This window comes from Mytilus galloprovincialis, chromosome 9, assembly GCF_965363235.1.
Source record: "Mytilus galloprovincialis chromosome 9, xbMytGall1.hap1.1, whole genome shotgun sequence".
NCBI classification, from domain to species: domain Eukaryota; kingdom Metazoa; phylum Mollusca; class Bivalvia; order Mytilida; family Mytilidae; genus Mytilus; species Mytilus galloprovincialis.
This window is the reverse complement of record NC_134846.1, coordinates 51,544,253-51,569,447: the sequence shown is the minus strand read 5'-3', so window position 1 is coordinate 51,569,447 and position 25,195 is coordinate 51,544,253. Positions and strand designations below refer to the sequence as shown.

At 31.5% G+C, this 25,195-nt stretch overlaps 1 protein-coding gene across 5 annotated transcripts; it reads right to left on the bottom strand.

Moving 5' to 3' along the window:
* Positions 1–6,424: 6,424 nt before the first annotated feature.
* LOC143045236 (actin-related protein 2/3 complex subunit 1A-B-like) lies at positions 6,425–25,076 on the bottom strand. 5 transcript variants are annotated; one of them, XM_076217594.1, is made up of 14 exons: positions 24,959–25,066; positions 23,071–23,158; positions 22,125–22,276; positions 21,450–21,555; positions 20,530–20,647; positions 19,970–20,029; positions 18,372–18,478; positions 18,106–18,117; positions 16,017–16,119; positions 15,574–15,649; positions 13,868–13,971; positions 13,284–13,373; positions 12,361–12,451; positions 6,425–6,788 (listed from the first exon to the last, which is right to left on the bottom strand). In XM_076217594.1, the coding sequence occupies exons 2-14, from the start codon at positions 23,135–23,137 to the stop codon at positions 6,750–6,752; spliced, it is 1,125 nt and encodes a 374-aa protein (XP_076073709.1). In that variant the 5' UTR covers positions 23,138–23,158; positions 24,959–25,066; the 3' UTR covers positions 6,425–6,749. The 5 variants fall into 5 exon arrangements, with proteins under 5 accessions (XP_076073709.1, XP_076073711.1, XP_076073710.1 ...); XM_076217596.1 differs by lacking the exon at positions 24,959–25,066 and adding an exon at positions 24,845–24,865; XM_076217595.1 differs by lacking the exon at positions 24,959–25,066 and adding an exon at positions 24,756–24,773.
* Positions 25,077–25,195: the final 119 nt, after the last annotated feature.

Below are 25,195 nucleotides of genomic sequence, written 5' to 3'. Positions count from 1 at the left end.
CTGCGTCAAAGGTCAATGGTCACGTGAGCAATTTATAGATTGCAATTTTGGCACATTATAAAATTTTAGTATGTATCACGAACCCAATCCTTATAAAATATTCAAAAGTTATCCAACACAACAATCTGTCAAAATACTATGTGCTATAGTAGTCTAAGCTTTATATACGCTAGGTATTCGTGTGTTTCAGACGGACAGAAAATTCATATATCATTTGCGGCGAGGAAACGTGAATTACTTGATGTGTGCACGTGTTGATTGAATTATAACCGTTGTTTTTGTTTAGCCTGCGACTTCTGTCACAGAAAGCCCGACCGTATTGAGATAGTGATCCAACGCAGGCGTTCGTCTTAAAAGCGTTATAGTTTAGAAGGTGGGAGACCTGGATGCTTCATACTTTGTATATAGATGCCTTATGTTATGAAGTTTCCGTTTTTCATATATGTCCATTGTCCTTGACCTCATGTTCATGGTTTAGAGACTACTTGAAAATAGCTAAGATTTTTTGTAATTTTAATTTCTCTCTTATTATGAGTAATAGGATAACTATATTTGGTATGTGCGTACTTGTCCTCATGCCAATCAGACAGTTGCTATTTGACCGCGACCTCATTTCAAGGATTAGTGAACAAGGTTAAGTTTTCGTGGAAAAATCTTTATATCAGATACTGTAAGCAATATGTCTACTATCTTTCAGGTGTAACTAGGGAATGCTTGTAAGGTGTACATGTCCAACTGACAGGTGTCATCAGACCTTGACCTCATTTTCATAGTTCAGTGGTCAAAGTTAAGTTTTTGTGTTTTGGTCTTTTTTCTAATACTATATGCAATAGGTCAACTAGATTTGATGTATGGAAATATTTTATGATGTACATAACGTCAGTCTCGTAGGTTTTATTTGACCGTTACCTCATGTTCACGTTTCATTGCCGATTGCTCAGTGTAAAGTACTTTCGGTCTGTTTTTGTTAAACTATAAGCAATATGTCAACTTTATTTGTTTAATGGAAGGATTGTAAAGAATATTTGCCTTTCTAACAGGTATCATCTGATCTTGAACTCATTTTCATGGTTCATCAGTCAATGTTAAATTTGTTTCTTAGATTCTATACGCAATAGGTCAACTATATGTAATGCAAATTGATTGTTAAGTGTACATGTCCTACTGGCATGGTTCATTTGACCTTGAACTATTTTTTCTTAGTTCATTGGTCAATGTTTAATTTTTCTGGTTAAGTATGTTTCTTAGAAAATATACGCAATAGGTCAACTATTTTTGGTGTATTGAATGATTTTAAGCTGTCCATATATTTACCATTTGGTTTATCTGACCTTTATCTTATTTTCTTGAATCATATCAAGTTTATGTGATATTTTAAGTAAAGCTGTATATTTAGGACTATCAACATAAAATAAATGGTTAGTAGAAGGCGAGACATTTCAGCCTGTGCAGTTTGGCGTACGCTCTTGGTTCATGGACCCACTTTTTTATTTTTATTTTTTGTACGAGTTTTGTTGTTGCTGATGTAGATATTCTTTAATATTTTTACTTATTGAATGTTTTCTTACTCTTGTCCTTACGATATAAGAATGACAGCTGCCCCTCTAATCTTACTGAATAATATTTTCCATTTTGGATTTTTCAAAATTTTCATGTCAGGTCCTTTTAAAGCTGAAAATATGCCGGGTTTAATTTTCCCATGAAAAGATGGCTCGTATAGTCCTACACAACTTACAAGGGGCCTTCAAATACTGTAATTGTACATTACATTATAGAGGGGGGGCAAGGGGGGTCCCAATAACAGCAAAACAGCAAATTGATTTGGCTCATAACAGATAACAAGGAATTAAAATGGACAATAACAGATAACAGTAAATAAAATATAAAAATAATTCGGTCTTTGACAAATCAGTATTTCTTATTTCGGATATAATCCTTTGTAATGCATTCGATTTTCTATGACTATGTTTTTAGTATTAATTAATTTATCTAGAATGTGTTTAAATTACTACTCAAAATATTATAATATTTTTTATACGCTCGTTTACGGAACATATTATGGTATACTGTTGTCCGTCTTTTGTCAACATGTCGGACATTAACTCAAAAACTCTTTAACCAATTTGCATTAAACTTTGGGAAATTGTTTATATCTATTGACGTGAGCTCCCTTTTTTTTTTTTTTTTTTTTTATAAATTTTAGATTTTAAGTTTCTGGGTAATGGGTTTTTATTCAATAAAATTGGTGTGTTTTTTTCTCTCACTTTTCTGATAATATCTCAAAAATGCTTTCACAAAGCAAATAATTTTGGTGAATTGTTTATATCTATTAACATGAGGTCACTTTCAATTTTTATAAATTTTAGATTTTACGTTTCCGACTCGTTAACAGGTTTTATTAATTAAAAAGGGGGGATTTTCCAGTTTTCAGACATTAACACAAAAATGTTTTCAGTAGTTCTCATGAAACTTTGCTAAAATGTTTATATCTATTGTTGTAAACTCCCTTTCGATTTTTATTAATTTTAGATTTTATGTTATTGAGTTAATGGATTTTATTCATTAGAAAAAGGTGGTATTTTCTAGTTTTCAAAAATAACCCAAAAATGCTTTCAGCAGTTCTAATGAAACGTTGGTGTTTTGTTTATATATATTGACTGAAGCTCCCTTTGTTGCTAATAAAAAAAATGACCTAAAAGAGTTTGAATATTCTGACTTTTTCTTAATGACCATTTAATGAGGTATGTAAATTTTTCTTAATAAGACTATGAGGCAAAGTGGTATATAGGATAGCAAAATCAAAAGCACCAATTACAAGCATGCAATTTATCAAGTTCTTCGAACAAATTTTGACACTTCAAAAGCAATTTTTTCCACTATTTTCAAAGGCCTTATTTGAACAATTTTTTATCAGCTGAGGTTTTTGATTGTACCAAGTGTACTAGTAAGTAGAATACATAGTTTAGTAGGGAAACAATGGCTTGAAACGAAAGAAATCTTTGTTTGTAATGAGTTATGTGCAGCTTTGGACCCAAGTACATAGTTGGAACTTTCATTGTACAATGCATTTGGTTCTGCTTTGAAAAGAATCACAGAGCTGAGTCTATGTACTATATTATATAAAAGGTTAACTGGTTGTTAGGACCTAGTCCTTAATTGAGATCCTTGTCAGATATCCTGGCCATATGTTTTCCTTTTTGTCATATTAAGAATTGTTTTAATTTAATATGTTCGTACGGGAAACAAGGAACATTATTCTCATACAAAAAATTAAGATAATTCTAAATACACATTCATAAAAAAATGGAATTTATTACAAAGGATAATCATAAGATATACTTGAATTGTCCTGGACCTCACTTCTGTGATGGGTAAATGTTAATGGAATCCTTCTCTGAATACGGGACAAACATATTAGTAGTGGTAGACCCCAATGTCCAATGATATTCAATTTATACCGAATATTGAATGTCAAAAAAAAAATGCTAACATTCCAATTTTCAATAACAGTTAACAGCAAATACATTACCACAATAACAGATAACAAAAAAACTAATAGCCCAATAACAGCTAACAAAGAATAAGACAATAACAGCTAACAGCAAATATATTTTCAAAATAACAGATAACAAAGAATTAAATTGCCCCATAACAGCATAACAGTTAAACCCCTTGCCCCCCCTCATTATAATAAATACAATATGATTTAATAACATTTCGCCTTTCACAAACAAATACCTAACACATTGACTAGAACAAAGTACAAATATGCTATTCATAAAGTATTCTGAGAGATGATTATTTACACACTGGAAACAATTTACTCAAAACTTATGACGAAAAAAAAACCCAAAACAAGAATATGTCCATTGTACATGGATGTCTCACTCACCCTATCATTTTCTATGTTTAGTGGACCATGAAATTGGAGTAAAAACTAAGTTTCAACTTGATTGGACTTCAACTTTAATGAAAACTGCCTTAACCAAACTCTTGAAGAACTGAAGAACTTTAACCTTGACAAGGACAGACTGACAAACGGATGGATGAACGGACGAATGTACGCACAGACCATACATAGGCCATACAAAGAAAAAAATATCTTCATGTTTATAAAATTCTATGACATCTATCTAAAATGTCTCTGCAGGTTTTGTCACACAAACGGATATTGCTTACATCACGTAGAATCACGGAAAGCTTATCTTGACTTGAAACATATTATAACCATCAACATTTATATGATTAAATCACCAGTCTTTAATATCATCATATAGTGTAAATATTGTAATTAATATCTCAATGGACAAGAGCAAAAACTAATTAAATTGGTGCTAAAGGGTTGAATACCCCAATGATCAACACTACAATTTACGATAAAAGGAACGATTTTTCGTTCCCTATTGTTAATTTTCCTTTTTAGAAGGCGATGTTCCTTTGGCGCCATCTTAAGCCGTAACGGTGTTTATATTTTACAACTAGTGCGCAATGCCTGTGTCTGTTGTGACGTTTTGATAGAAATTAAAAACACAAACAAGGGTTTTATGTCCAAAGTGCAAAGACTGAAAATTGATAAAAAAAACCTGTTAACTACATGTTTACCTTGAGACAGTTATCTTAAGATTATCTCTTGATTACCAGATCATTGACTAGTACTTTGGAACCTTAAGTGTCTATTTTAAATCTATATCTATCCTTTTATCATATTTTAGGTTAACAGTACAAATTACCTCAATAAATTTCTCATAATTTTAGTTTTATCTAAAAGTGCATAATTTCACAACAGTTTTATTATGAAGCAAAATGTATTGCTGCCAGAGATATTTGTGACAATCTGACTTTACTAGTGATAACCCTTTAGACCATCTGAGTATGGTATCTATATTTAGATAATGAGAACACGTTTCTAGAAAACATCTGTCAAAGAGATGGATAATATAGATCACAGGTCATGTTTTTCTCTGGCTGTTTATGACGTCTTTACACTAAATCCCATTGGATGTTGGATGTGTACGGATTGATAGTTTAGTCTTAGATGCATGATTTTTTCATTAGTTGTTAGTGGCTTTGAACTAGTTGTCAGATAACTGTGAGTACTCTCAGATCTGTTCATTGCGTCTTTTTGTGTCGGGATGTATAAGTTCCTGGCCACGTCCACTTGTATTTTTGTCCATCTGATGAGTTAAGCCTTTTTCAACTAATTTTTATAGTTCGTTCTTATGTTGTACTGTTAAACCACTGTCTCAGGTTAGGGGGAGGGTTGGGATCCCGCTAACATGTTTAACCCCGCCACATTATTTATGTATGTGCCTGTCCCAAGTCAGAAGCCTGTAATTCAGTGGTTGTCGTTTGTTTATGTGTTACATATTTGTTTTTTGTTCATTTTTTTTACATAAATAAGGCCGTTAGTTTTCTCGTTTGAATTGTTTTACATCGTCTTATCGGGGCTTATTATAGCTGACTATGCGGTATGGGCTTTGCTCATTCTTGAAGGCCATACGGTGACCTATAGTTGATAATGTCTGTGTCATTTTGGTCTTTTGTGGATAGTTGTCTCATTGGCAATCATACCATATCTTCTTTTTTATATGACTAATAATGAATCAATTTTAAAAACTAAAAAGGTATGACAAGGCAGCGTTTTAGACACCCCTTTTATTTCTATGTCCACACATATTTCTTGGTGTCTAGTCCTTGGACAAAAAGTGACAAACAATGATTTTCTTGGTGTTTGAATGCATTTTTAGAACAGGAATTAAGGATATTACAGTTTAACTACAATCAGTATCTTGATGTTATAATGCATCTTGGAAAGTAAAGAGTAAACTCTTTAAAAAATTGTCCCTCTTATCAACAATGAAGTATGACTAGATGGAAAGTTTATTTAGGGAAAAACAAAGTATGAATTTTATATTTACAACGTCATTTTTTCTCTGCCAAGCCCAATATGCTAGTGACTATTACAATGTGAATAAGTGAAAATTCTATGGATGTTAACTTTTCTGACATGATAGATAATTTAATGGGGAATGTGTCAATGGGACAGAGATGATCCCCTGTTTGCATATAACATTACAAAGGGACATAACTCCAGATCACTAAAAGTGATGCTTCCCAAATTATACCTGATCTGAGTTTTGTTATAATAAGCATTGTGTATAAGTTAACATTCGGTTGAGAAAAAACTAAGTTAAACAAGAATGTGTTCATAGTACACTGAGGCCCCACTAGCACTTTATTTCTTACGTTCAGTGGACTGTGAAATTATGGTCAAATTTCTAATTTGGCATTACAATAAGAAAGATCATATCATAGGGAACATGTGTACTAAGTTTCAAGTTGATTGGACATCAATTTTATTCAATAATTCATGTTTATGTATGGTAGACACCGGTATTGGAAGGCAAATGAAAAAAAACATATGTATCTTTACTCTTTTTTTATTTTATTATTTGATAACCATAAGCAGTATAATATAAAACAAGTAAGAAAATAAAATATTGCATTTTTAATATATTGATTAAAAAAGTCAATTAATTGCGAGAAATACAATTGTTGTATATGATAAACTATATAACCATATGTAGTCCACTATTTTGATTCATAAGATACTACGATATAAAATCACCCAAACTTTCTCTTAAGTTAATTACTGTTCCCTCTAACAAAGCAAAGTTAGCAAACTATTTGATCTAAATACTGATGTGTTGAATGTCATACTGCTGGAAAGACTTTGGGTACGTGAAATTTTATGCAATGCGGAGTCCAGATATACTCTTCTCCAGAGACTGAAATGAAAACAAATATAAATCATGTTAATAAATATAATCAACAAAGGTTTGCACTCTCGCAATCAACACAGCCACAATTTGTATGTGCTCTCTCCCAAGTCAGGAATTGTTTGACATTTGTCATTTTAATACCTTTTAAAACTGGCTATATCATAAATAAATTTAAGGTGCTTGGTTGGATTACACATCCTTCTTATTTTTAATTTTAAATTGTATCCCTACTCCCCCCTCCCCCTCCTAACCAAATAATTGGTTTTCTATAGTTGCCAAATTCCCTTAAGTCTTTTTTGAACTTAAGCTTTTAATAATTAGTCCCCTTGAGGTTTCACTTTAGAAAATTCTCACTGTTGACTGACAACAACACAATAAAACAGTAAAACAAGAAAAGAAATTTTGAGGTCTACATAAGAACTTTTAAAACATATATGTATCTAAACTAGTTGTGAAGTTAGACTTGATGCTAGTCAAGTTTCACTTAAATATTTTTTTTCAAATATGTGTTTACTTTCTGTAATTATTAATAAATTTCAGTAAATATAGAATAAAGGACTTTTTGTTTTTGATACTGACTTTATCACAGTAAAATATCAGGTGAGCCCGAAGGGCGAGCCTGATATTTTCTGTGATAAAGTCAGTATCAAAAACAAAAAGTCCTTTATTCTGTTTATCGGTAATTTAAAAAAAAACAAAAATTACTACTAATATAGAGAAAATAACAAACGAACTTCTTTTTCGCGTCCAATCACGGCGAATCACACTTGACGTCACAGGCTGCATTACGTCATTTGAAATTTTGTCTCAGTGCAGTAAACATGGCGTTCTCTTGCACAAAGTATTGAAAAGGAATTATTGCATGTGTTTCATTAATATTCTGCTTTGGACATGACTCTAACAATGGCAAATATAATGGTAACATACCGGTAAGTCAGATTTCTTTATTTTTCACAAAGCATCAACATAGAGGGGGGATAGGAGGGTCCTGATCCCGAAATCCCGGGTTTAATCAAAGAGCTGAATAGCTCTGAGGGGAAAGACGGCCCTTGTTTCTATTCATTTTTTTTGGGGGGGGGGTATCTTTTGATAGTCTTCATAAAAAGAATGAAAAAAAGAACAACTAGAACATGTAGAAAGGTTGACAATATTGAAATCAATTGTTGTTTAATGTAATTTCCTTTCCTTAGTTTAGGATCCAATTTGGACCAATGGAAGAGATCTGCATCTTCTAAATCTAAACATTCGATTAAAGTTGATAGTTAATTATCTAAAATTCAACTGAATTCTGTCATTTAACAACAACTACAATATTTTAGGAAATCTTAATTGTGTACCACTGAACTGCAGGCTAGGGCCATTTTCCATTTTTTTTTAACAGTACTCTAAGATTTTAAAGTTTTTTCTTTGGAAAGTTTGGACTGAAAAATCTATTCAGTTTTAGATTTCCATTGATAAAGTTCCCAGTTACAACTCTCATCACAGGGATACAGGTACTAATAAAAAACAATAAGATTGATGTAAACTTTGTGAAGCTTGTTTCCAAATCCTACATTTTGAAATATTTCTAAATTTCATGAATAAATAGGTAAACACAACAAAATGCAACATTGTAATTGAATTCAATTTATTTTTACCATTACAATGATTATGTTGGTACACAAAGATTTAGTTTAAATGGAAGACTACTAATCATATATCAAATGAAATGTCACATTTTAAGTGTTCAGATACATTAACTTTATTTTAGTGGATAATTACTATTCAATTGAGGTGCTCCTGAATTGGAGGAAGATTCTCAAAACAGAACTTAACAGAAAAAAAATGAAAAAAATCGTTTCTCTCCCCTCTCTCATGTATCCCCACGATCTGTGTTTACTTTGAAAGTTGTTGACCTACAAATTAAAGTATTGCATGTTGATGTTTGAATCATCTACAGCAAACATTACTATGTAAAACATTTAGCAAACATTTAACAAATACCAATGTTTAATTAGTACAGGATCTCTGATAATGATTTAAATAACCGGTGAAGGATATCCCTGCTTCTGCGTAGTGTGGCATTCCAATGTAGGTTGGATATATTTAGAATTCTGAATATCTCGTCATACTGATTTTTCCGGATTGTAAAAGAAACGTAAATAGTTTAAAGGAGAGCTCAAAATACGATAATTTCGTGAGAAACAGACGGGAAATGTGTAAAAAAGTGTTTCAAGTCAAACTATTCATTTGTGTGTCTCCCTCTCATCAATTTCAGTAAAATTTGTTAGGGGGTTTTCCACACTATAAAAACAAAATGAATGATGTGAGGGAATGTCACTCTGGTCGACCCCATAGGGGATTGACGGCTTCAAGCCGTCTTTCCCCAAAAACACGAAATCACAAGGTCCCGAATTTAAATCACAGGAGTTTGAAATCCTATCAATAAGGGGTTAAAAATATACCAAAGTCGACTATCACAGTAGAGCTTCACTCGAAGAGTTTGAAATCCTATCAATAAGGGGTTAAAAATATACCAAAGTCGACTATCACAGTAGAGCTTCTCTCGAAGAGAGCTCTTCAAGAGAAGCTCTACTGTGATAGTCGACTTTGGTATATCAAACTCCTGTGATTTAAATAAAGTAAATCCCGATATCCCAAAATTACGAGCTTAAAGACGCCCGATCCCGGAGTCCCGATTAAGGTCCTATCCATGTAACCCCCCCCCCCCCCCTCGAGCATAGTAAGTCAGAACATTAGAATGATATGTTATGAATCAGCAGATTTTTCATCGATCATCATTTTTAAGTTCAACGACGTCAAGTTATAATTATATTTGACTTAAAGCTGACTGTAATTTGTAAATTATCTGAACAAGCTCATGTATTGTCTACTTCATAATTATTTCAAACATTTTAATAGATGGTGCCCCGGTTACCCCCTTTCTAAAATTTATCCTAGATCCGCATATTAATAAGTTCACTTTTTTGTTCTTCGTTCTATGAATATCTGTCTTTAAATTGACAATGAAACAACACCTTTTAAAGTTGTATATGATGGTCCCACAAAACTGTCGAAAATGTGTAAATTTCATTTTTTTCTAGCTTCTCTCATGCGATAGCGGTACCTTTTTGGTCACTATTTATGTGTTGCGTTAAATATGAATTGTAACACTTTATAGTGACTGAACAGGTAAAACAAATACTTCTCAAGAAACAGAAAGAAAAAGAAAACTACTTGGAACGGCACCAGGCTATGTATTGGTATTGTATGAATAAAAACTCGGATTGGAACCATGGACTTCATATATCAATTAATATAGATAACGCTTTTTTTTTTTTTTAAGTCTGTCAGCTTTTTCATGCATTTTCTGTTCATATTTTCACAACAAAAAAGGCTAAACTAACTTTGTGAAAGTTATAATCAATGTCAAGTGTTTCATTCGCCAAAAATCTCGTGCGTTTCTGCGATAAAAATCACGCGCAATTTTGTGAATGAAGGGCGGAAGAAGATCCTTACGCGTTGCATTCGCGCATGTCATTTGTGTACTAACCCAATAATTTTTATATCACGGCCAGTCCACTGATACTGACATTATCAGCGAGTACACATCAAAGGAAAAATGTACAAATTACCGATAAAAAGTAAATACTGGTACTATAACTCTTTCCACTGCTAGAAGCTTTGTTATGAAACTTTTCCAATAAAATAGTAGCAATATTAACCATTGACCTTAGATTGTTTTTTACCAGTTTGGAATTCCATGTATAACTTGTTTCTGATTAGAATAGTTGAATTCAGAGAATGTGAAATACATATATGCACCAAAAGAGATATGGGTCAGGTAAATGAAACAGCATGCCTTATATCATCTAATGTTTTATAAACATCAGTATATCAGATTTAATTTGTTTAACGAATATTATGTAACATGACTTGAAAAATTAATTTAAACGTCAAGTCCAGCCATAAATTAATTTTTTATCAAGTGTTTTAGTTTTTAATCTTTTCTTTTTACAAACATTTCACTGGAATATTTAAAAAAGAGACTAAATACTTCAAGGTATGACATATGAATTAAAACAAACTAAAATTGGATAAAAACTAATTCATCAAGATAAAATTGCTTTGTCACTAGTTATGAGATAAAAAAATTGATTATTTGTGAATGATAAATTAGTTCCACTTTAAACTCTGGCTTTGTTTCAATAAATCAACCTAGATTTAACTGACAGTTGATCTATTGATTGGTCAGATATGCACTTCCTTCTTGTGCAATGAATTGGCAATTGTAAAAAGGGAGATAACTCCCAACATCCTGGTTCAAAAGATATTGTGCTATCATATAAAACAACAGGAAGTAAATAGTAATATTTTCTTCTCCCTTTTTTTTAAAAAGTTAAGCAGCATGTTTTTTTAACAAGGTACAAAATACTCATAGATACCAGACTCTTATATTTGTACACCAGATTAGATTGATTAATTTTAAGAACCCCTCTTGGGCTATTTTGTGGTCGCCTGTATTTATAAGTGGAGGAAGCCTGAGTGCCTTGAGAAGACCACCGACCTTTGAAAACTGACAATCTTAGTCAATTAAAATTGGAGTCCAGTGCACCCACAAGAGCAAGCTTCAAACTCAAAATCTCAGTGTTGACTGGCTAGTGATTACAGTAGTAACTACTTAGATCACTCAGCCACAGAGGTCCCCTATACCGCATTAGTATTTTTGTCTAAAAAAAAATTAATGGCAGAAGAGTTCATATTTGTACCTCATGAAAATAGAAAAATAAAAAGGTTTTTGATATTACAGTCGAACCTCATTGTGAGATTAAAAAGATTAAAGCTGAGTAAATATACTTGTTTGTATAACAGTTAAAATGACATGTTTATGGTGACCGCTAATTAACACCTTTGTTGATTGTTCAAGCGCAATGTTTGTGTGTTGAACATTTTTTATATGAGATAAAACGAAACGAATTAAGTTGACCCAAGCTAATTAAATGAATCTTTAAATTTAAAACTCATAAATTACCATAGATAAAAGGATTAGGACAATTATAATAAATTCATGATAATTTAATGTAAAGCAAACGACCTCATCAGAGACGGTTCAGAACTTATTTCGTTCCGTGAGTGATTTCATAATTTATAGCGACTGACCTTTGTAAATATTTGTGTAGACTATTGATTTTATTTGTGCATGATTTGTATCTGTACTTGTGTTTTTAATTATTACGAAGGACCAAAAATGGAGATTTAATACACAATCATAATGTGCCTTATCGAGAAAAAAAAAAGGCACACTGTTCATTGTATCTAGTTTACACAAATCTCATACTGTATTTCATGCATTAAAAATTTATGGCGACACACTCGAACACGGATGAGTCGAACCTCGGATGAGTTGAATACTTTGGTCCGCTACCTTCGACACAACGAGGTTCCGACTGTATATGATGTTGATGAACAAAAACATGTAGTTCATTTAAATTGACATCCTATACACTAACTAACGCATTGTCATTTTGAAATGTGGTAAGGAAAATAATGATTATCTTCCCACTTTACTATCATAAATTATCTTTATCTAAGATGTTACCTTGAAGTCCCAGATAATGACTTGTCCGTCAACTCCAGAGGTAGAAAATTTGGTGCAATCTGCCTTAGTTCCTGTATGAATAGTAACTTGCCTGTAAATTAATAAAAACCATATTAAATTTTGAAGATCTTGCTTCCTTTTAAAATTATAAGTACATTTTATCTCCTTATAAGGATAACATTGTACCAGGACATGTTATAATCTAAGGAAATGTGTTGTTTTGAAAATTTATAACAGTATCAACTTCCGCTAGTTGACTTATTTTAAGACTTACCTTTCTTAATACCAATATGTTTTAAGACAGATTATCTAAACTAAAATTTTTTTTAACACAAGATATTTTGCTCAGCTAAGGCTTTTTATTCTCTAGGTTTTGAAGGATAGTAAGTTCTCTACAGTGTCTACCGTAGCATATAATATCATGTTTTTTTTTAACAAACTATATGCATTTTTTCTTTGTATATATTTGTCATGTATTGGTTCAACATTTAGATACAAAAGAAAAATGATGCTGTAACATATTGACCTATGAAGGATTAATAGATTGTTGCTTGCTTTAGTTTGGTGTTCATTGCTATGAAGTCTGGCAATTTATATAATTAAAGCTTAAGTTGCTTAACTGATGACACTGACAATAAATCTATCTTTAATATATTAGATATAGGAAGATGTGGTGTGAGTGCCAATGAGACAACTCTCCATCCAAGTCACAATTTATTAAAGTAAACCATTATAGGTCAATGTACAGCCTTCAACACGGAGCCTTGACTCACATCGAACAACAAGCTATAAAGGGCCCCAAAATTACTAGTGTAAAACCATTCAAACGGGAAAACCAACAATCTGACCTATATAAAAAAATATATATTGCTTATTTTGAATCTGTAATTTTTTTTTAAATAGATCTAGATTTGTACACTTACGTAATAGTATTCTGATGCTGGGTTTTAACATCTGTGGAAGTTTCTTTGGCAGAAGCTTTCTTATCTAAATTTTTGAATCGATTCATGGCGCTGAAAGAAGTAAATTATACATTACAGACTTCATTTCAAGTTTGCATGTAAAAAATACAATAAGGATGTAATTTATGGATGGTATGATCGACAGATACAAATAAATTGAACAAAAAAAAATATGTCTTTTGACATATATGTGGGATAGACATAAAATATCATGATGTATGTTTGAATCTCTAAAATTACTAATGCCTGTTTTTCAATAAACTGTGGAGACCATAACCTTGACACTTGCCCAGTTACATGAAAACATATGCATTCAAATGCAGTTAATACAGATATTATCATCAGCATTTTTTTTAATTTAAAGAATAGATATTTATCATGAAGTTGAACTTTAAATCTTCAAAGAACATTTTTTGACATACTTGCAAGGCATGACAATTGATCTCTAAGAAATTAAATTAAGAAACAAAACAATTATTGATAATTAAACTTTCACATTACAAAATAATAATGTTGATACAGTAATTGTAAAGACATAAACATACCTAATTGTTCCCTCTTCTTTTTCTTTTGGAATGTCAAGGTCAGAAATGAAGCTCAAATTACCTCCATTATCTTGGGTGAAAAGCTTTGGACAACAGTCATAACCCTTAAAATTGACAAGTAAAATTGAAAATGCAATGTTAAACAATCTAAACATGAATAAAAAACATGTTTAATGATTCATAGAAGACCATGGATCTTTTTGTCTCTAAAAGTGTGAACTGTATTATATAGAAACCTCAAATATAAGTAATTTCTATTCTTCAATTTTAAAAATTACATGTTCATTCTGGCAAAAGCAGAAAGCAATAAAATATACATATATTCATATGATGAAGACATAATCAGTTTAGTTGAAGTCTAGAGCTGGCATGTCATTTAACTGCTAGTATTCTGTTGTTATTTATGTATTATTGTCATTCTGTTTATTTTCTTTGGTTAAATCGTCTGACATCAGACTCAGACTTCTCTTGAACTGAATTTTCATGTGCGTTTACTTTTCTACATTGGCTAGAGGTATAGGGGGAGGGTTGAGATCTCATAAACCCATTGGACCCCGCCACATTTTTGCGCCTGTCCCAAGTCAGGAACCTCTGGTTATGTTAGTCTTGTATTATTTTTTTAATTTTAGTTTCTTGTGTACAATTTGGATTTTATTATGGCTTTCTTTATCACTGAACTAGTATATATATTTGTTTAGGGGCCAGCTGAGGGACACCTCCAGGGGCAGAACATTCTCGCTACATTGAAGACCTGTTGGTGACCTTCTGCTGTTGTCTGTTCTGTGGTGGGGTTGTTGTCTCTATGACACATTCCCTATTTCCATTCTCCATTTTAATTGTAGGGAAATGATTTAAAGAAAAATTAGAACATGTGAAAAAAGTTCCTGAGTATTTTTAGATTTGAACTATAACTAGATTTTATTTTAAAAAGATATGGAGTTCTTTTAAGCAATATTGTCACAGATTTGTTTGAACTCATTATTTTTCACAAACAAGAGATTTCTGATGTTAATCTCATGTTTGATTAAGTATTTAAAAAAATGTGTGTCTTTTTAAAATCTATAAATAATGGTAGCAATCAATACTATATTTTTTTTAACTTATTTTCTAAATTATGTTGGATGAAATTTTGTTTAATTGAACTCATTTTTCTACTTTATCTTACAATCATGACATTACTTTATCAAAATGCAGAAAAGACAATATAACTTAAGTATTATGCAATTCATTAGTTTTTTTTGCACTTGCTTCAGCTGATGAAAATATCAGATACTGTAAATTCGGAAATTATTGCGATGTTTTTATTATTGCGAAAAATGCTACAGGGTTATAATGGCAATAATAGAAACTGGCATTTTGAAATATTTAATTAGAATCAAACAGGATTTTTCTGAATATTACAAAAATTAAAATCGCATTTTAGTCTAAAATTACAAAATTGCAATAATAAATGCATGCAATAATTTCTGAATTTACAGTAATCAAAATAGCAATTTTCCATTTAGGGCTATTCCATCCAAATGTATGTGGGAGTGTAGGTAGGGAAGTTTAATTGTTGACGGTGAGTCATGGGTCTGTTTTCAGTATGTGTCTATTACCATTATGCAAAATGATTTGTGGTTGTAGGGATATTTTGAAAGTCACTTCTTACCCTCCCACATACATTTTAATGGAATAGACCATACAGTACAGCAAACAACACTTACAGCTGCTATCATGCTGTTTTCTGTTACCCAAGAAATATCAATGAAAGGTAAAAAGCTTCCTTTCACAACAGATAATCTGCAAAAGAAAACAAAATCAATCATAATGAATGAAAAAGTTAATGACTTAAAACTCAAGATTTAGACTTAGAACAAAAGTATGCTATAAAGCATTGAATATATTTGAATAAATTGCTGTTGGCCACACATCTTTGATAGTTTTTGATTAATTTACAACATTTCTTAAGAATTCAGGCAATTTGAAACATGAAATTTTACATAAATTCCAGTCTATTATTGAAGACTGTATAGTCATCTCTATAAATCTTTTGATTTGTGTAGTTTGGCTGCTTTCACATTAACATACACCCAATGTTTCCTTTAATCTATATAAACCCATAGACATGAAATTGTTATTATTGAATTGGTGCATTTTCTTAACCTACTTGTTTCCATTGGCAGCATCAGCTACAGAAACACTTGAATCATGTCCAACCCAAGCCAACTTATCTCCACTGGGAGAGAAGCTTACACTGTGTACCCAGCCACCTGTAATACACAAACGTGGTAAAATGAGTCATATCCTATTGAAGCCAAAAGCAATACATAAACATGTTTAAATCAATGAGTTATAACCTGTTAAAGACACGGCCCAAAAGTGTGAATGATAAATAAAAAACATAAATGAAGAGTACTATCCTGTTTGTCAAGGACTTTTATAAAGAGCTATATATATATATATAAATGTGTGAATACTAAATCAAAGTGCTTGTGAAATATTATTATTATGAAAAAAGGAAGATAACTCAAATTTTTAATATTACTTTAACAACAAAGTCAACAATATCATTGATATTTTTAGAACTGATAATAAAATCATGCACCTTGCAAAATTTATGAGTTTTCTTGACATGCATGTTTATACACACACACACACACACACATCATTGTGTAACTTGATTATCTGAATATATATCTTTCATTGATATATGTGTATGCCAAATAATGGCTATAATGCTCTTTATTTTGTTTACCTCAAGAAACATGAAAAAGTTTAGATTATTTGATAACATTTAAGCCAGACACATAAGAATTTTGTTGCATATAAAATGCAATCTTTAACCTGAAAACTGTAAAAACACAAGAACTTTTATAAAACATCAGAATCAGTTCCCAACCATTCAAGACCCTCAGTGGAAGTTAAGATCATTAAAAACCACCCATGTCTTTCTATTAGTTCCACTTTTGAGGGAAATTTGTACTATACCACCTGTTATTCAAAAACAAAATAACAAACAGAAAAGACCTGCACTTGTATTATATTGTTTCTTACACAGACCTGTAAGTTCTCACACTAAATGACTCAAACTTCAGTTTGATATATCCTCATAGTTTAAATATTGCAAAATGCTTGCACTCTGTGTCTGTTTTCCACAGCTTTCTGCGGCGAAGACATTTCACTTGATTGAATTAATAAATATAATCACCAACAGGTACAGTTGTAATCTTTCTAGAATTGCATTAGAGGGAATAGATTATTGTGTTGGATACCTTTTTGATATTTTTAAGGGGTGCATTGGGTTCGTGATAAAGACTGAAACTTTACAATGTGCCAAAATTGCAATCTATAAATTGCTCATGTGACTAATGACCTTTGACACAGTGCTATTCATATGGGTCTTATTCATGGAAATGTGCATTGGTGCACTAACAATTTGTTTAAAATCCTATTACCATATTAGTGCTCAAAAGATATCAGTCAATTGTCACAAAACAAATATGTTCCAACTATTTTATCTGTTTTAAACTTTGTGACCTTGACATTTGACATATCTTGTTCTTTCCATCAGACTTTTATAGTTTATGTTTGGCGAAGGATGAAAGTATGGTTAAAGAGATGCCACCCACAGACCAAAACTGTTGCTCAATTCTAGTATTTCAATTGTTGTGGTGACCTCAACCTTTGACCTATATAACATGTATATAGTGACCTCAAGTAAGAGTCTTCTTTGTCTGTTGGTGCATTGCCAAACTAATATTTGGTAAAGGTTAATCATTTACCTATGAAGTAGTATTTAAACAAAGGTTTTTTATTACATGATGAGGCATTCAGCGTTCAGTGGTTGTTGTTTGTTGCTTTGTTACATATTTGTTTTTCATTCATTCTTTTTGCAAAGTTTTTGCATCCACATCATTTCAATCCAGGCTACACCACTGGTTTTATATAGATATAAGAAGATGTGGTATGAGTGCCAATGAGACAACTCTCAATCCAAGTCACAATTTATTAAATTAAACCATTATAGGTCAAAGTACAGTCAATAGAGCCTTGGCTCACATCGAACAGCAAGCTATATAGGGCCCCAAAAATGACTAGTGTAAAACCATTCAAATGGGAAAACCAAGCCTTATCTATATAAAAACCAGAAAATTTTATGAACCACATCAACAAACGACAAGCACTGAACATCAGGTTCCTGACTAAGGAAAGGTGCAAACAAATGCAGCGGTTTAAACATTTTAATAGGTACCAACCTTCACCCGTATCTGAAACAATAGTTTATCATCACAACATAGAAAGGCACACTATAAAATATCAATTGAAATGGCTTAACTCAATCAAAAAGATATATTAACATAAGTGAACATACACTGAATGAATAAATTTGATCTATGACACAATGTAAATACAAAATCAATAAAATAAGGGGTTAGATGTTAAATGAAATGAATATTTCTTAGTTAAAATGCAATGTTACATTTAACATCCTTTTCAAGGAAATAATTGACAATTTTCTTACCTCCACCATTAGAGAACTCTGCCATTAAAGCCTGGAATGGCATCTTTGTTCCCCAAGGAGTAGCAGACGGCTTTCCTTCTACCTCCTTTACATAGGCAGAAAATACTCTGAATGACAGAAAAATATTAACCATATTACAGGAAAATATGCAATGTAGAAGTTATTTGTCACATCAGATTTCAGTCTACCGTGGGTTCATTTCTATTCGTTGAATACCATTTTTTTAGTGAATATTGTGGGTACAGGGGAACCACTAATTATATTTAAGCAGTTCAATTTTACACACTTTATATTTGTAGTGGGTCTATGTACTAATCTGCCCATCTAAGGCCAACTAAAATTATATAGTAGATTTTCATTCAATTTTTTGAAAAAAATGGGACGGGTGGGAGTATTTTATTTTCTAAATTTTATTTCATATGAAACCCTCTTGTCACGAGTTCTTCATACCACAGGGGTATACACAAGTGTAAAATAAGCTTATATAAATCATGTATATACATGCTGTATAAGTAATGTACACAATTTTTCAAACTCTTAAATAAATATCTCTTGATTGGCAACCACTGTTATACATGTTATGCCATGATTGCCGCTTTAGAAACCTATTTATAGTATACATCAAAAACAAAGAGAAATGCTCTCTCCAGTTGGAGTCAGATTATATCTACACCAAATTAATTTTGCTTTTTAAATAATGGTTTGTAATCCCCATAAAATTAAGAAAACGTATTGGTACAATTGTATGTAACACAAGTATTATGAGTACAGAATAAAATTAAAACTCAGTGTTGAAAGTAATAGGATTGGTGCTAAAGCAATATGCAAATATAATTCTGATGTAAAACATGAACTAAACCAAAAAGAAGTTGTTGTTTAATGACTTTATTGAGGGTATAGGGACAGAAGGTGTTTGCATTTTGTCAACAAAAAACGACAGGCATGGGTAAACCAAGGGCTTGATATAATAAAATGTGTTTGTTTGTCGACTTTTTTTTCTCAATATACGGTCATAAATCTAACAAGTTTGTGCTTGAGTCCATTTCTTTAATCATGTCATGTTTTTTGTACCAATTTAGTCCACAATTCTTGCACCTTGGATATCATTCACAGTCCAATTTTCCTGACACAAAGTCATTGTATAAATAAAAAAACCCACAGTTTTCTAATTAATCATTTGTGACATACCACAATTTGCGGTCTTGGACACAGCATTTTACTCGTAACTCAAATATTTCATGCCCTTCTCGTAATCAATCTCTATTTTCAGTAGATGATGTTGTCATTATAGAGCAGCACAATATATCGACTTAATAATTTTCGTTAAGAATACCTGAAGAAATATTATACAAAACTGAAATTTGAAACAGGAAGTTTTGAATGAAATGAAATTATCGATGGTTTCCGGTAACGGACATGAACAAAATCCGGAAATCGTAATTTTTTTTTTAAAATACTAAGATATTGTTTTTGTATTTGCAGCAAATAATAATTTATTTGAACTATAAACAATGCATACTACATGTATTGACCTTGTGAACAACCTATAATACCATTTTAAAAGAAGTCTAAAAATCATTTCAGAGTTAAATACTGACCTTGCTTTAAAGTCTGATGACCCAGCTGCTAGGAGATAATTATTGGGATGCCAATCCAAACTGTGAAGGAAAGCAAGATGAAATATTTAAATGAAGAAGTACAATTTTTTCATACAAAAATTTCTTCCAGAAACAAGTATTTCTTTATTCAAGGGGACACAACTTTTTTTTAAAAGCTAGCTACAGCTGTTCTCATTCATTCAAATAGTGATATACTGACAGGTTATATCTGATCAATAATTCTATACTTCTGAAAAAATACTTTATGTATGCAAAATACTTTTCTGTATACAAAATTTCACAAAACTTTTGTTTGATTCATATAAAGTTATAAACCATTGAATTTTTAAAGTGTTGAACAAAATAAAAATCATGCAAATAGAAAGAGGTGTAATTCTAGTCTTTAGGACTGGACTTTTACAAATACCATTTATAATCCAAGATTTTTCAATGTATATATATAAATACTTCTCTTTATTCTGATTAATATCACTTGACAAAGAGGCATTCAGTTTGTTATAAATATCAATCTTAATGTTTATTTTAAATGTAGTATTTACCAAGTAATAGTTGATCTGATTGGTTTCTTGATATGCTTGCTGACCCACCAATTGTTCTCTTCATCAAAATAACATACGGATATAACTCTGGCACTGCTTCCTACGGCAAACTTATTTTCTGGAATATAAAGGTCATAATTTGTTAATTAATATATTTGCCATTACTATAATATACAACTCATGACCAAGTTAACTACAAAATCAAACATTTACAATTGAATTAATTATTATTTGTATGATACCAATTTTTGTTGTCTTCATGGGCATAGTTCAATCATAAACATGTAAGTTTTCCTCAATCCATGAAAACTGGTACCCCCAAAAAATAAATGAATCCCCTATATAAATATATTTATTGATGTCTGTTCAACAAATATTGTCTTTGATGTTATTTGAGAGTTTTATAATACTTTTTGATTTTTGAACTTAGGTGGCCAAACAAGTGTCAGACAATATCATATATTTCCTCTATTTTTTTTTAACTTAGAAACACTTCAATTTCACTACATAAGATAATCAAAACTTTTACCAAATGAGCATTACTGAAAATTTTAAGAGAGAAATCTAGATGCATTATTTTTATTTGGTAATTGTCTGATTCAGAAATGGAAATTTAGTCCACATATGTTTCAATATTGCAAAGACACCTGTATATATGTCAATTTCAAAGTGGAAATCATAAAATAAATTTATCCTTTTAATATGTATTTCATATAGATAACTGGTATAAATAGAATGAAAAGGAAAATGAACTTTATCCTGGTACCTCCACAATTAGCACTGTTAAAAATATACATGTCACTGTTAAATAAAATTTTCAATGACTTTTCGGAATATATAGAATAAAAGAGAGTCTAAAACAGGGACAGTCTGGAGATAGAAACCAATATTTTTCTTTGCTTCAATAGTGGAAAACCTACCTAGTGGTGACCAGCGTACTGTTGTTGCTGCTCTATTGATTCTAAGAATTACCAAAGAAGGCTTCCATTTTCCATCAACTACTTCCCATACATAGGCATTTCTATCCTGTTAAATAACCATACAACAATGTTTGTAAATAAAAGCTCAATTTATAATGTGATTTCTACTTTTTATACCTGATGTATGATTTTGAGCTTTTTCATCTTACTGGTACATTTTACATTTAACTCCAGAATTTAACTTTCAAGGCTCTTTTAATTGTGCTACATTTGTATGTAAATTTTAAACTACCGGTATGGTGTTCAATGTTTTCCCCTGAAGCAACAAGATTAAAGACACAATTTTGATTATATCTCATTAATTTACCCCAAATGGCTAGATATAATCCAGAGCTTTCATGTTTTCCAGGCTCAGCACTGTCAATTTCAAGGTAATTATTATTTCGCTTATGTATTTTGCTAATGTATTTTCATATTAGAGCTTAACCAACAACAGTCGTAAGATATTTCCATTTTATCTAGTGGCTAGAATATTTTACAACTTTACTACACAGCATAGCCAATATACCAAGCTTTAAATATACAAAATATCAAGAAGTTGTTTTTTGTAGTTTCTAATTTGTAAGTTCACATTAAAACTCATATATCAAATATATCCTTGTACATTTAACTTACAGCTCCACAAGTTACAATCCTGTTACTTTTAGATGCCCATTCAATTCCCGTTACTTGTTGACCATGCTCTGTGAGACTGGCGGTTTCATCAAATTTGTTTCCACTTTTCTTGTAGATTCTCACTATTGAATCATTCTGAGATAGAGCAATTTCTGAAAAATGTTTTTTTTTATAAAAATTTTCAACATCTGTCATTGCATAATCACGTCCTAAGTCAGGAATCTGAAGTACAGTAGTTGTTCTTTGTTTATGTAATTTATACGTGTTTCTTGTTTGTCTTGTTTTATATAGATTAGACCGTTGGTTTTCCTGTTTAAATGGTTTTACACTAGTAATTTTGGGACCCTTTATAGCTTGTTTTTTCGGTGAGAGCCAAAGCTCTATGTCGAAAGCCGTAAAATGACCTATAATGGTTTACTTGTAAAAATTGTTATTTGGCTGGAGAGTTTTCTCATTGGCACTCACACCACATCTTTCTATATCAATCTACAATGTAAACAATTTTTTTTTTCATTTAAATTGATTTCAGAAGTGTGTTAGTTTCTTGATGAATCTGATCCCAATTTTTGTGACAAACATAAACCATGACATACATGTCATGAGACGAGAGACTTGATAACAGCGGTTTCAATATTTCACTTTATTTTAATACATTTTCTAGTATTTCTTGTTTAATCTAGATTTGATACCAATTAAGAAGCATGTAAGTAGGGTATTTTAAAGTACTTTTTTCAAACATTAAATGTAAGTTGCAAATCAAGCATCTTCCATAATGGCATATGAGTATGTTCAAAAATATTAGCATTTTTCATTTATTTGTCTGTTCTAAAAATGAATGAAAGGAGATATTGCATATATGATATATATGTCTGAGAAACACTCAGAATCCAATCAACACACAAGGTTGTTTTTTTTTAGGTAAAGCACCTTTTTTTATTATACACACCTGATCTATTACTATTCCATGCATGACATGAAACTGCTGTTACACCAAAACTATGCTTTTCTGTCATCTTTTTGTTTTACCAGATAAACTGAAATATACATGAACAGTTTTTATCATATTAATGGTGAACTTCTTTTAATACTTAACATATATGCTTATCGGTTCAATGATAACAATGTAACTATCACCGTTTCCAGTGATCGGGAAGGTCGTGCGCCCTGCGCCTATAGCGCATATTGACCAGAAATGGCGCATAGAGTGACTTATGTAAGCGTCCACGTGGCGCACGATATTTGTCACTTCATTTCAATACGTTTAGATATTGCAAATGGATTTCCGATCGTGTTCCGTGCCGCCATGTGTGTGTTCACAACTGTGTAATGTTCCTCCAATGATAGGAGCACCTATATATTTTTGGGACGTCTCGGGTGTTTTCCTATGGAAATAATAGAACCATGGGGTGTAACTGATTACCCAAAAAACGTAATTAACCATCATTCATGATATGATTTTTTACAACCTTAAATTTGTAAAATTTGGCTAGTACAGACGAGATTTGTCTCTAATTATTATCTTTTAACTTAGTTCAGCTTGCTACTATTTCGATTGAAAAACCCGTAAGCCTTTTTATGAATATAGTTTTTGTCACCATAAAAGGCGACTAACTGTCCTTGTCACTTTTTTGTCTTTGGCTTGTTTTGACATTTTGTAAACATGCCTTCAGCGAATTGTTGTTTTGTTTTATCAATTAATGACACTCTCTACTGTTATTGTTGTCATCGTGGTGAAGTAATAATAATACAAGTGCAGAGGAAATGCTAAATTCGTCCTCTAAATACAGAACGTCGGGAATAAGTATGGTATCGACGAAGACCCAAATTTAATGTAAAAAAAACCCATGCACATGAACAAGACAACAGTAGCAGTAGAAACATTGTAAATAAAGGATATCTTAAATATTATCTGGTTTGGAAGAAATTATTTTACATTCTTTGTTGAATTGAAATAACAAAATCACAGGCACAATATTTATAATATTATTTAAAATCATAAAGGTAAGTACCACCATCTCTTTGCCGAGATATACACTTTTTACTTTTTTCACTGTAGTCAATTCAAATGGCCCATTCATTTGACAACGTGGCCCATTATTTTTTAAAATGGCCCCTTGAATTTAATTTTGAGGGGCCCTGGGCCCATAGAGAAAAAATCCTTCCAGATCACTGCGTTTCTAATTAAGAAAGTTTGAACCCCTGCTTTAAATTAATACATGTACTTTCCCGAACTCTGCTTAATACATCCTGTTGGATGGAATATTTTCATAGCATCAATTGTGAATTGATCTCTATTGGATCTGACACAGCTTTCCTTTAAATTAAATATTTTTTTTAATTCACATTTTTCAAGGCAGTGTCTGCACGTACCTGCACATTCATTCACATTAAGCATATTTTTATTCTTTTAACGTTCTTTTATAATTTTCGTGTATCTTTCACATTTCATTCCTGATCCTATGACAGTTTATTATAAAGTCGGTTGCGGGTAGGCATAGCCTACAAAGGGCAATTTGGCTAAGCATACACATATTCGGGTACGTGCAGACACTGCCTTTTTCACCCCTTTTATTTTTTAACGATCATTATGCATTTGAAAGGGGACATATGGTTGGACTTCTCTGCTTTTACCCCGGGTTGGTTACCCCCTTATAAATATAGCTTGATCTTCCAACTTCTCATTTGAGGAACTATTCCTCATTCGGATTTCTTTCCCCAACCTGATGAAGATGCTTCCGGGTGGGAGGATCTGCAAGTGCAATGTTTACAAACACCAATGGAGATACTTTTGCAACTCAAATATAAATATGCATACGTAACCAATATATATTCACCCCTTTTTATCTGAAAAAAATTGAGAAATTCCGTGGACTCTGATCAGTCAACACGAAAAGTTAGAGATAAAAGTTCTTCTTCACACTTGTTTCCTCTCTGACTAACCGGTACTTGTTTGATGTTCAACATAAAATATTTATCTTGAATTAAATCTATGTCTGAATAAGTAAATATACATTTAAGCCATTTCATTTATTATATATTTTTTGATAACTGTTTACTATTTTTTAACTGAA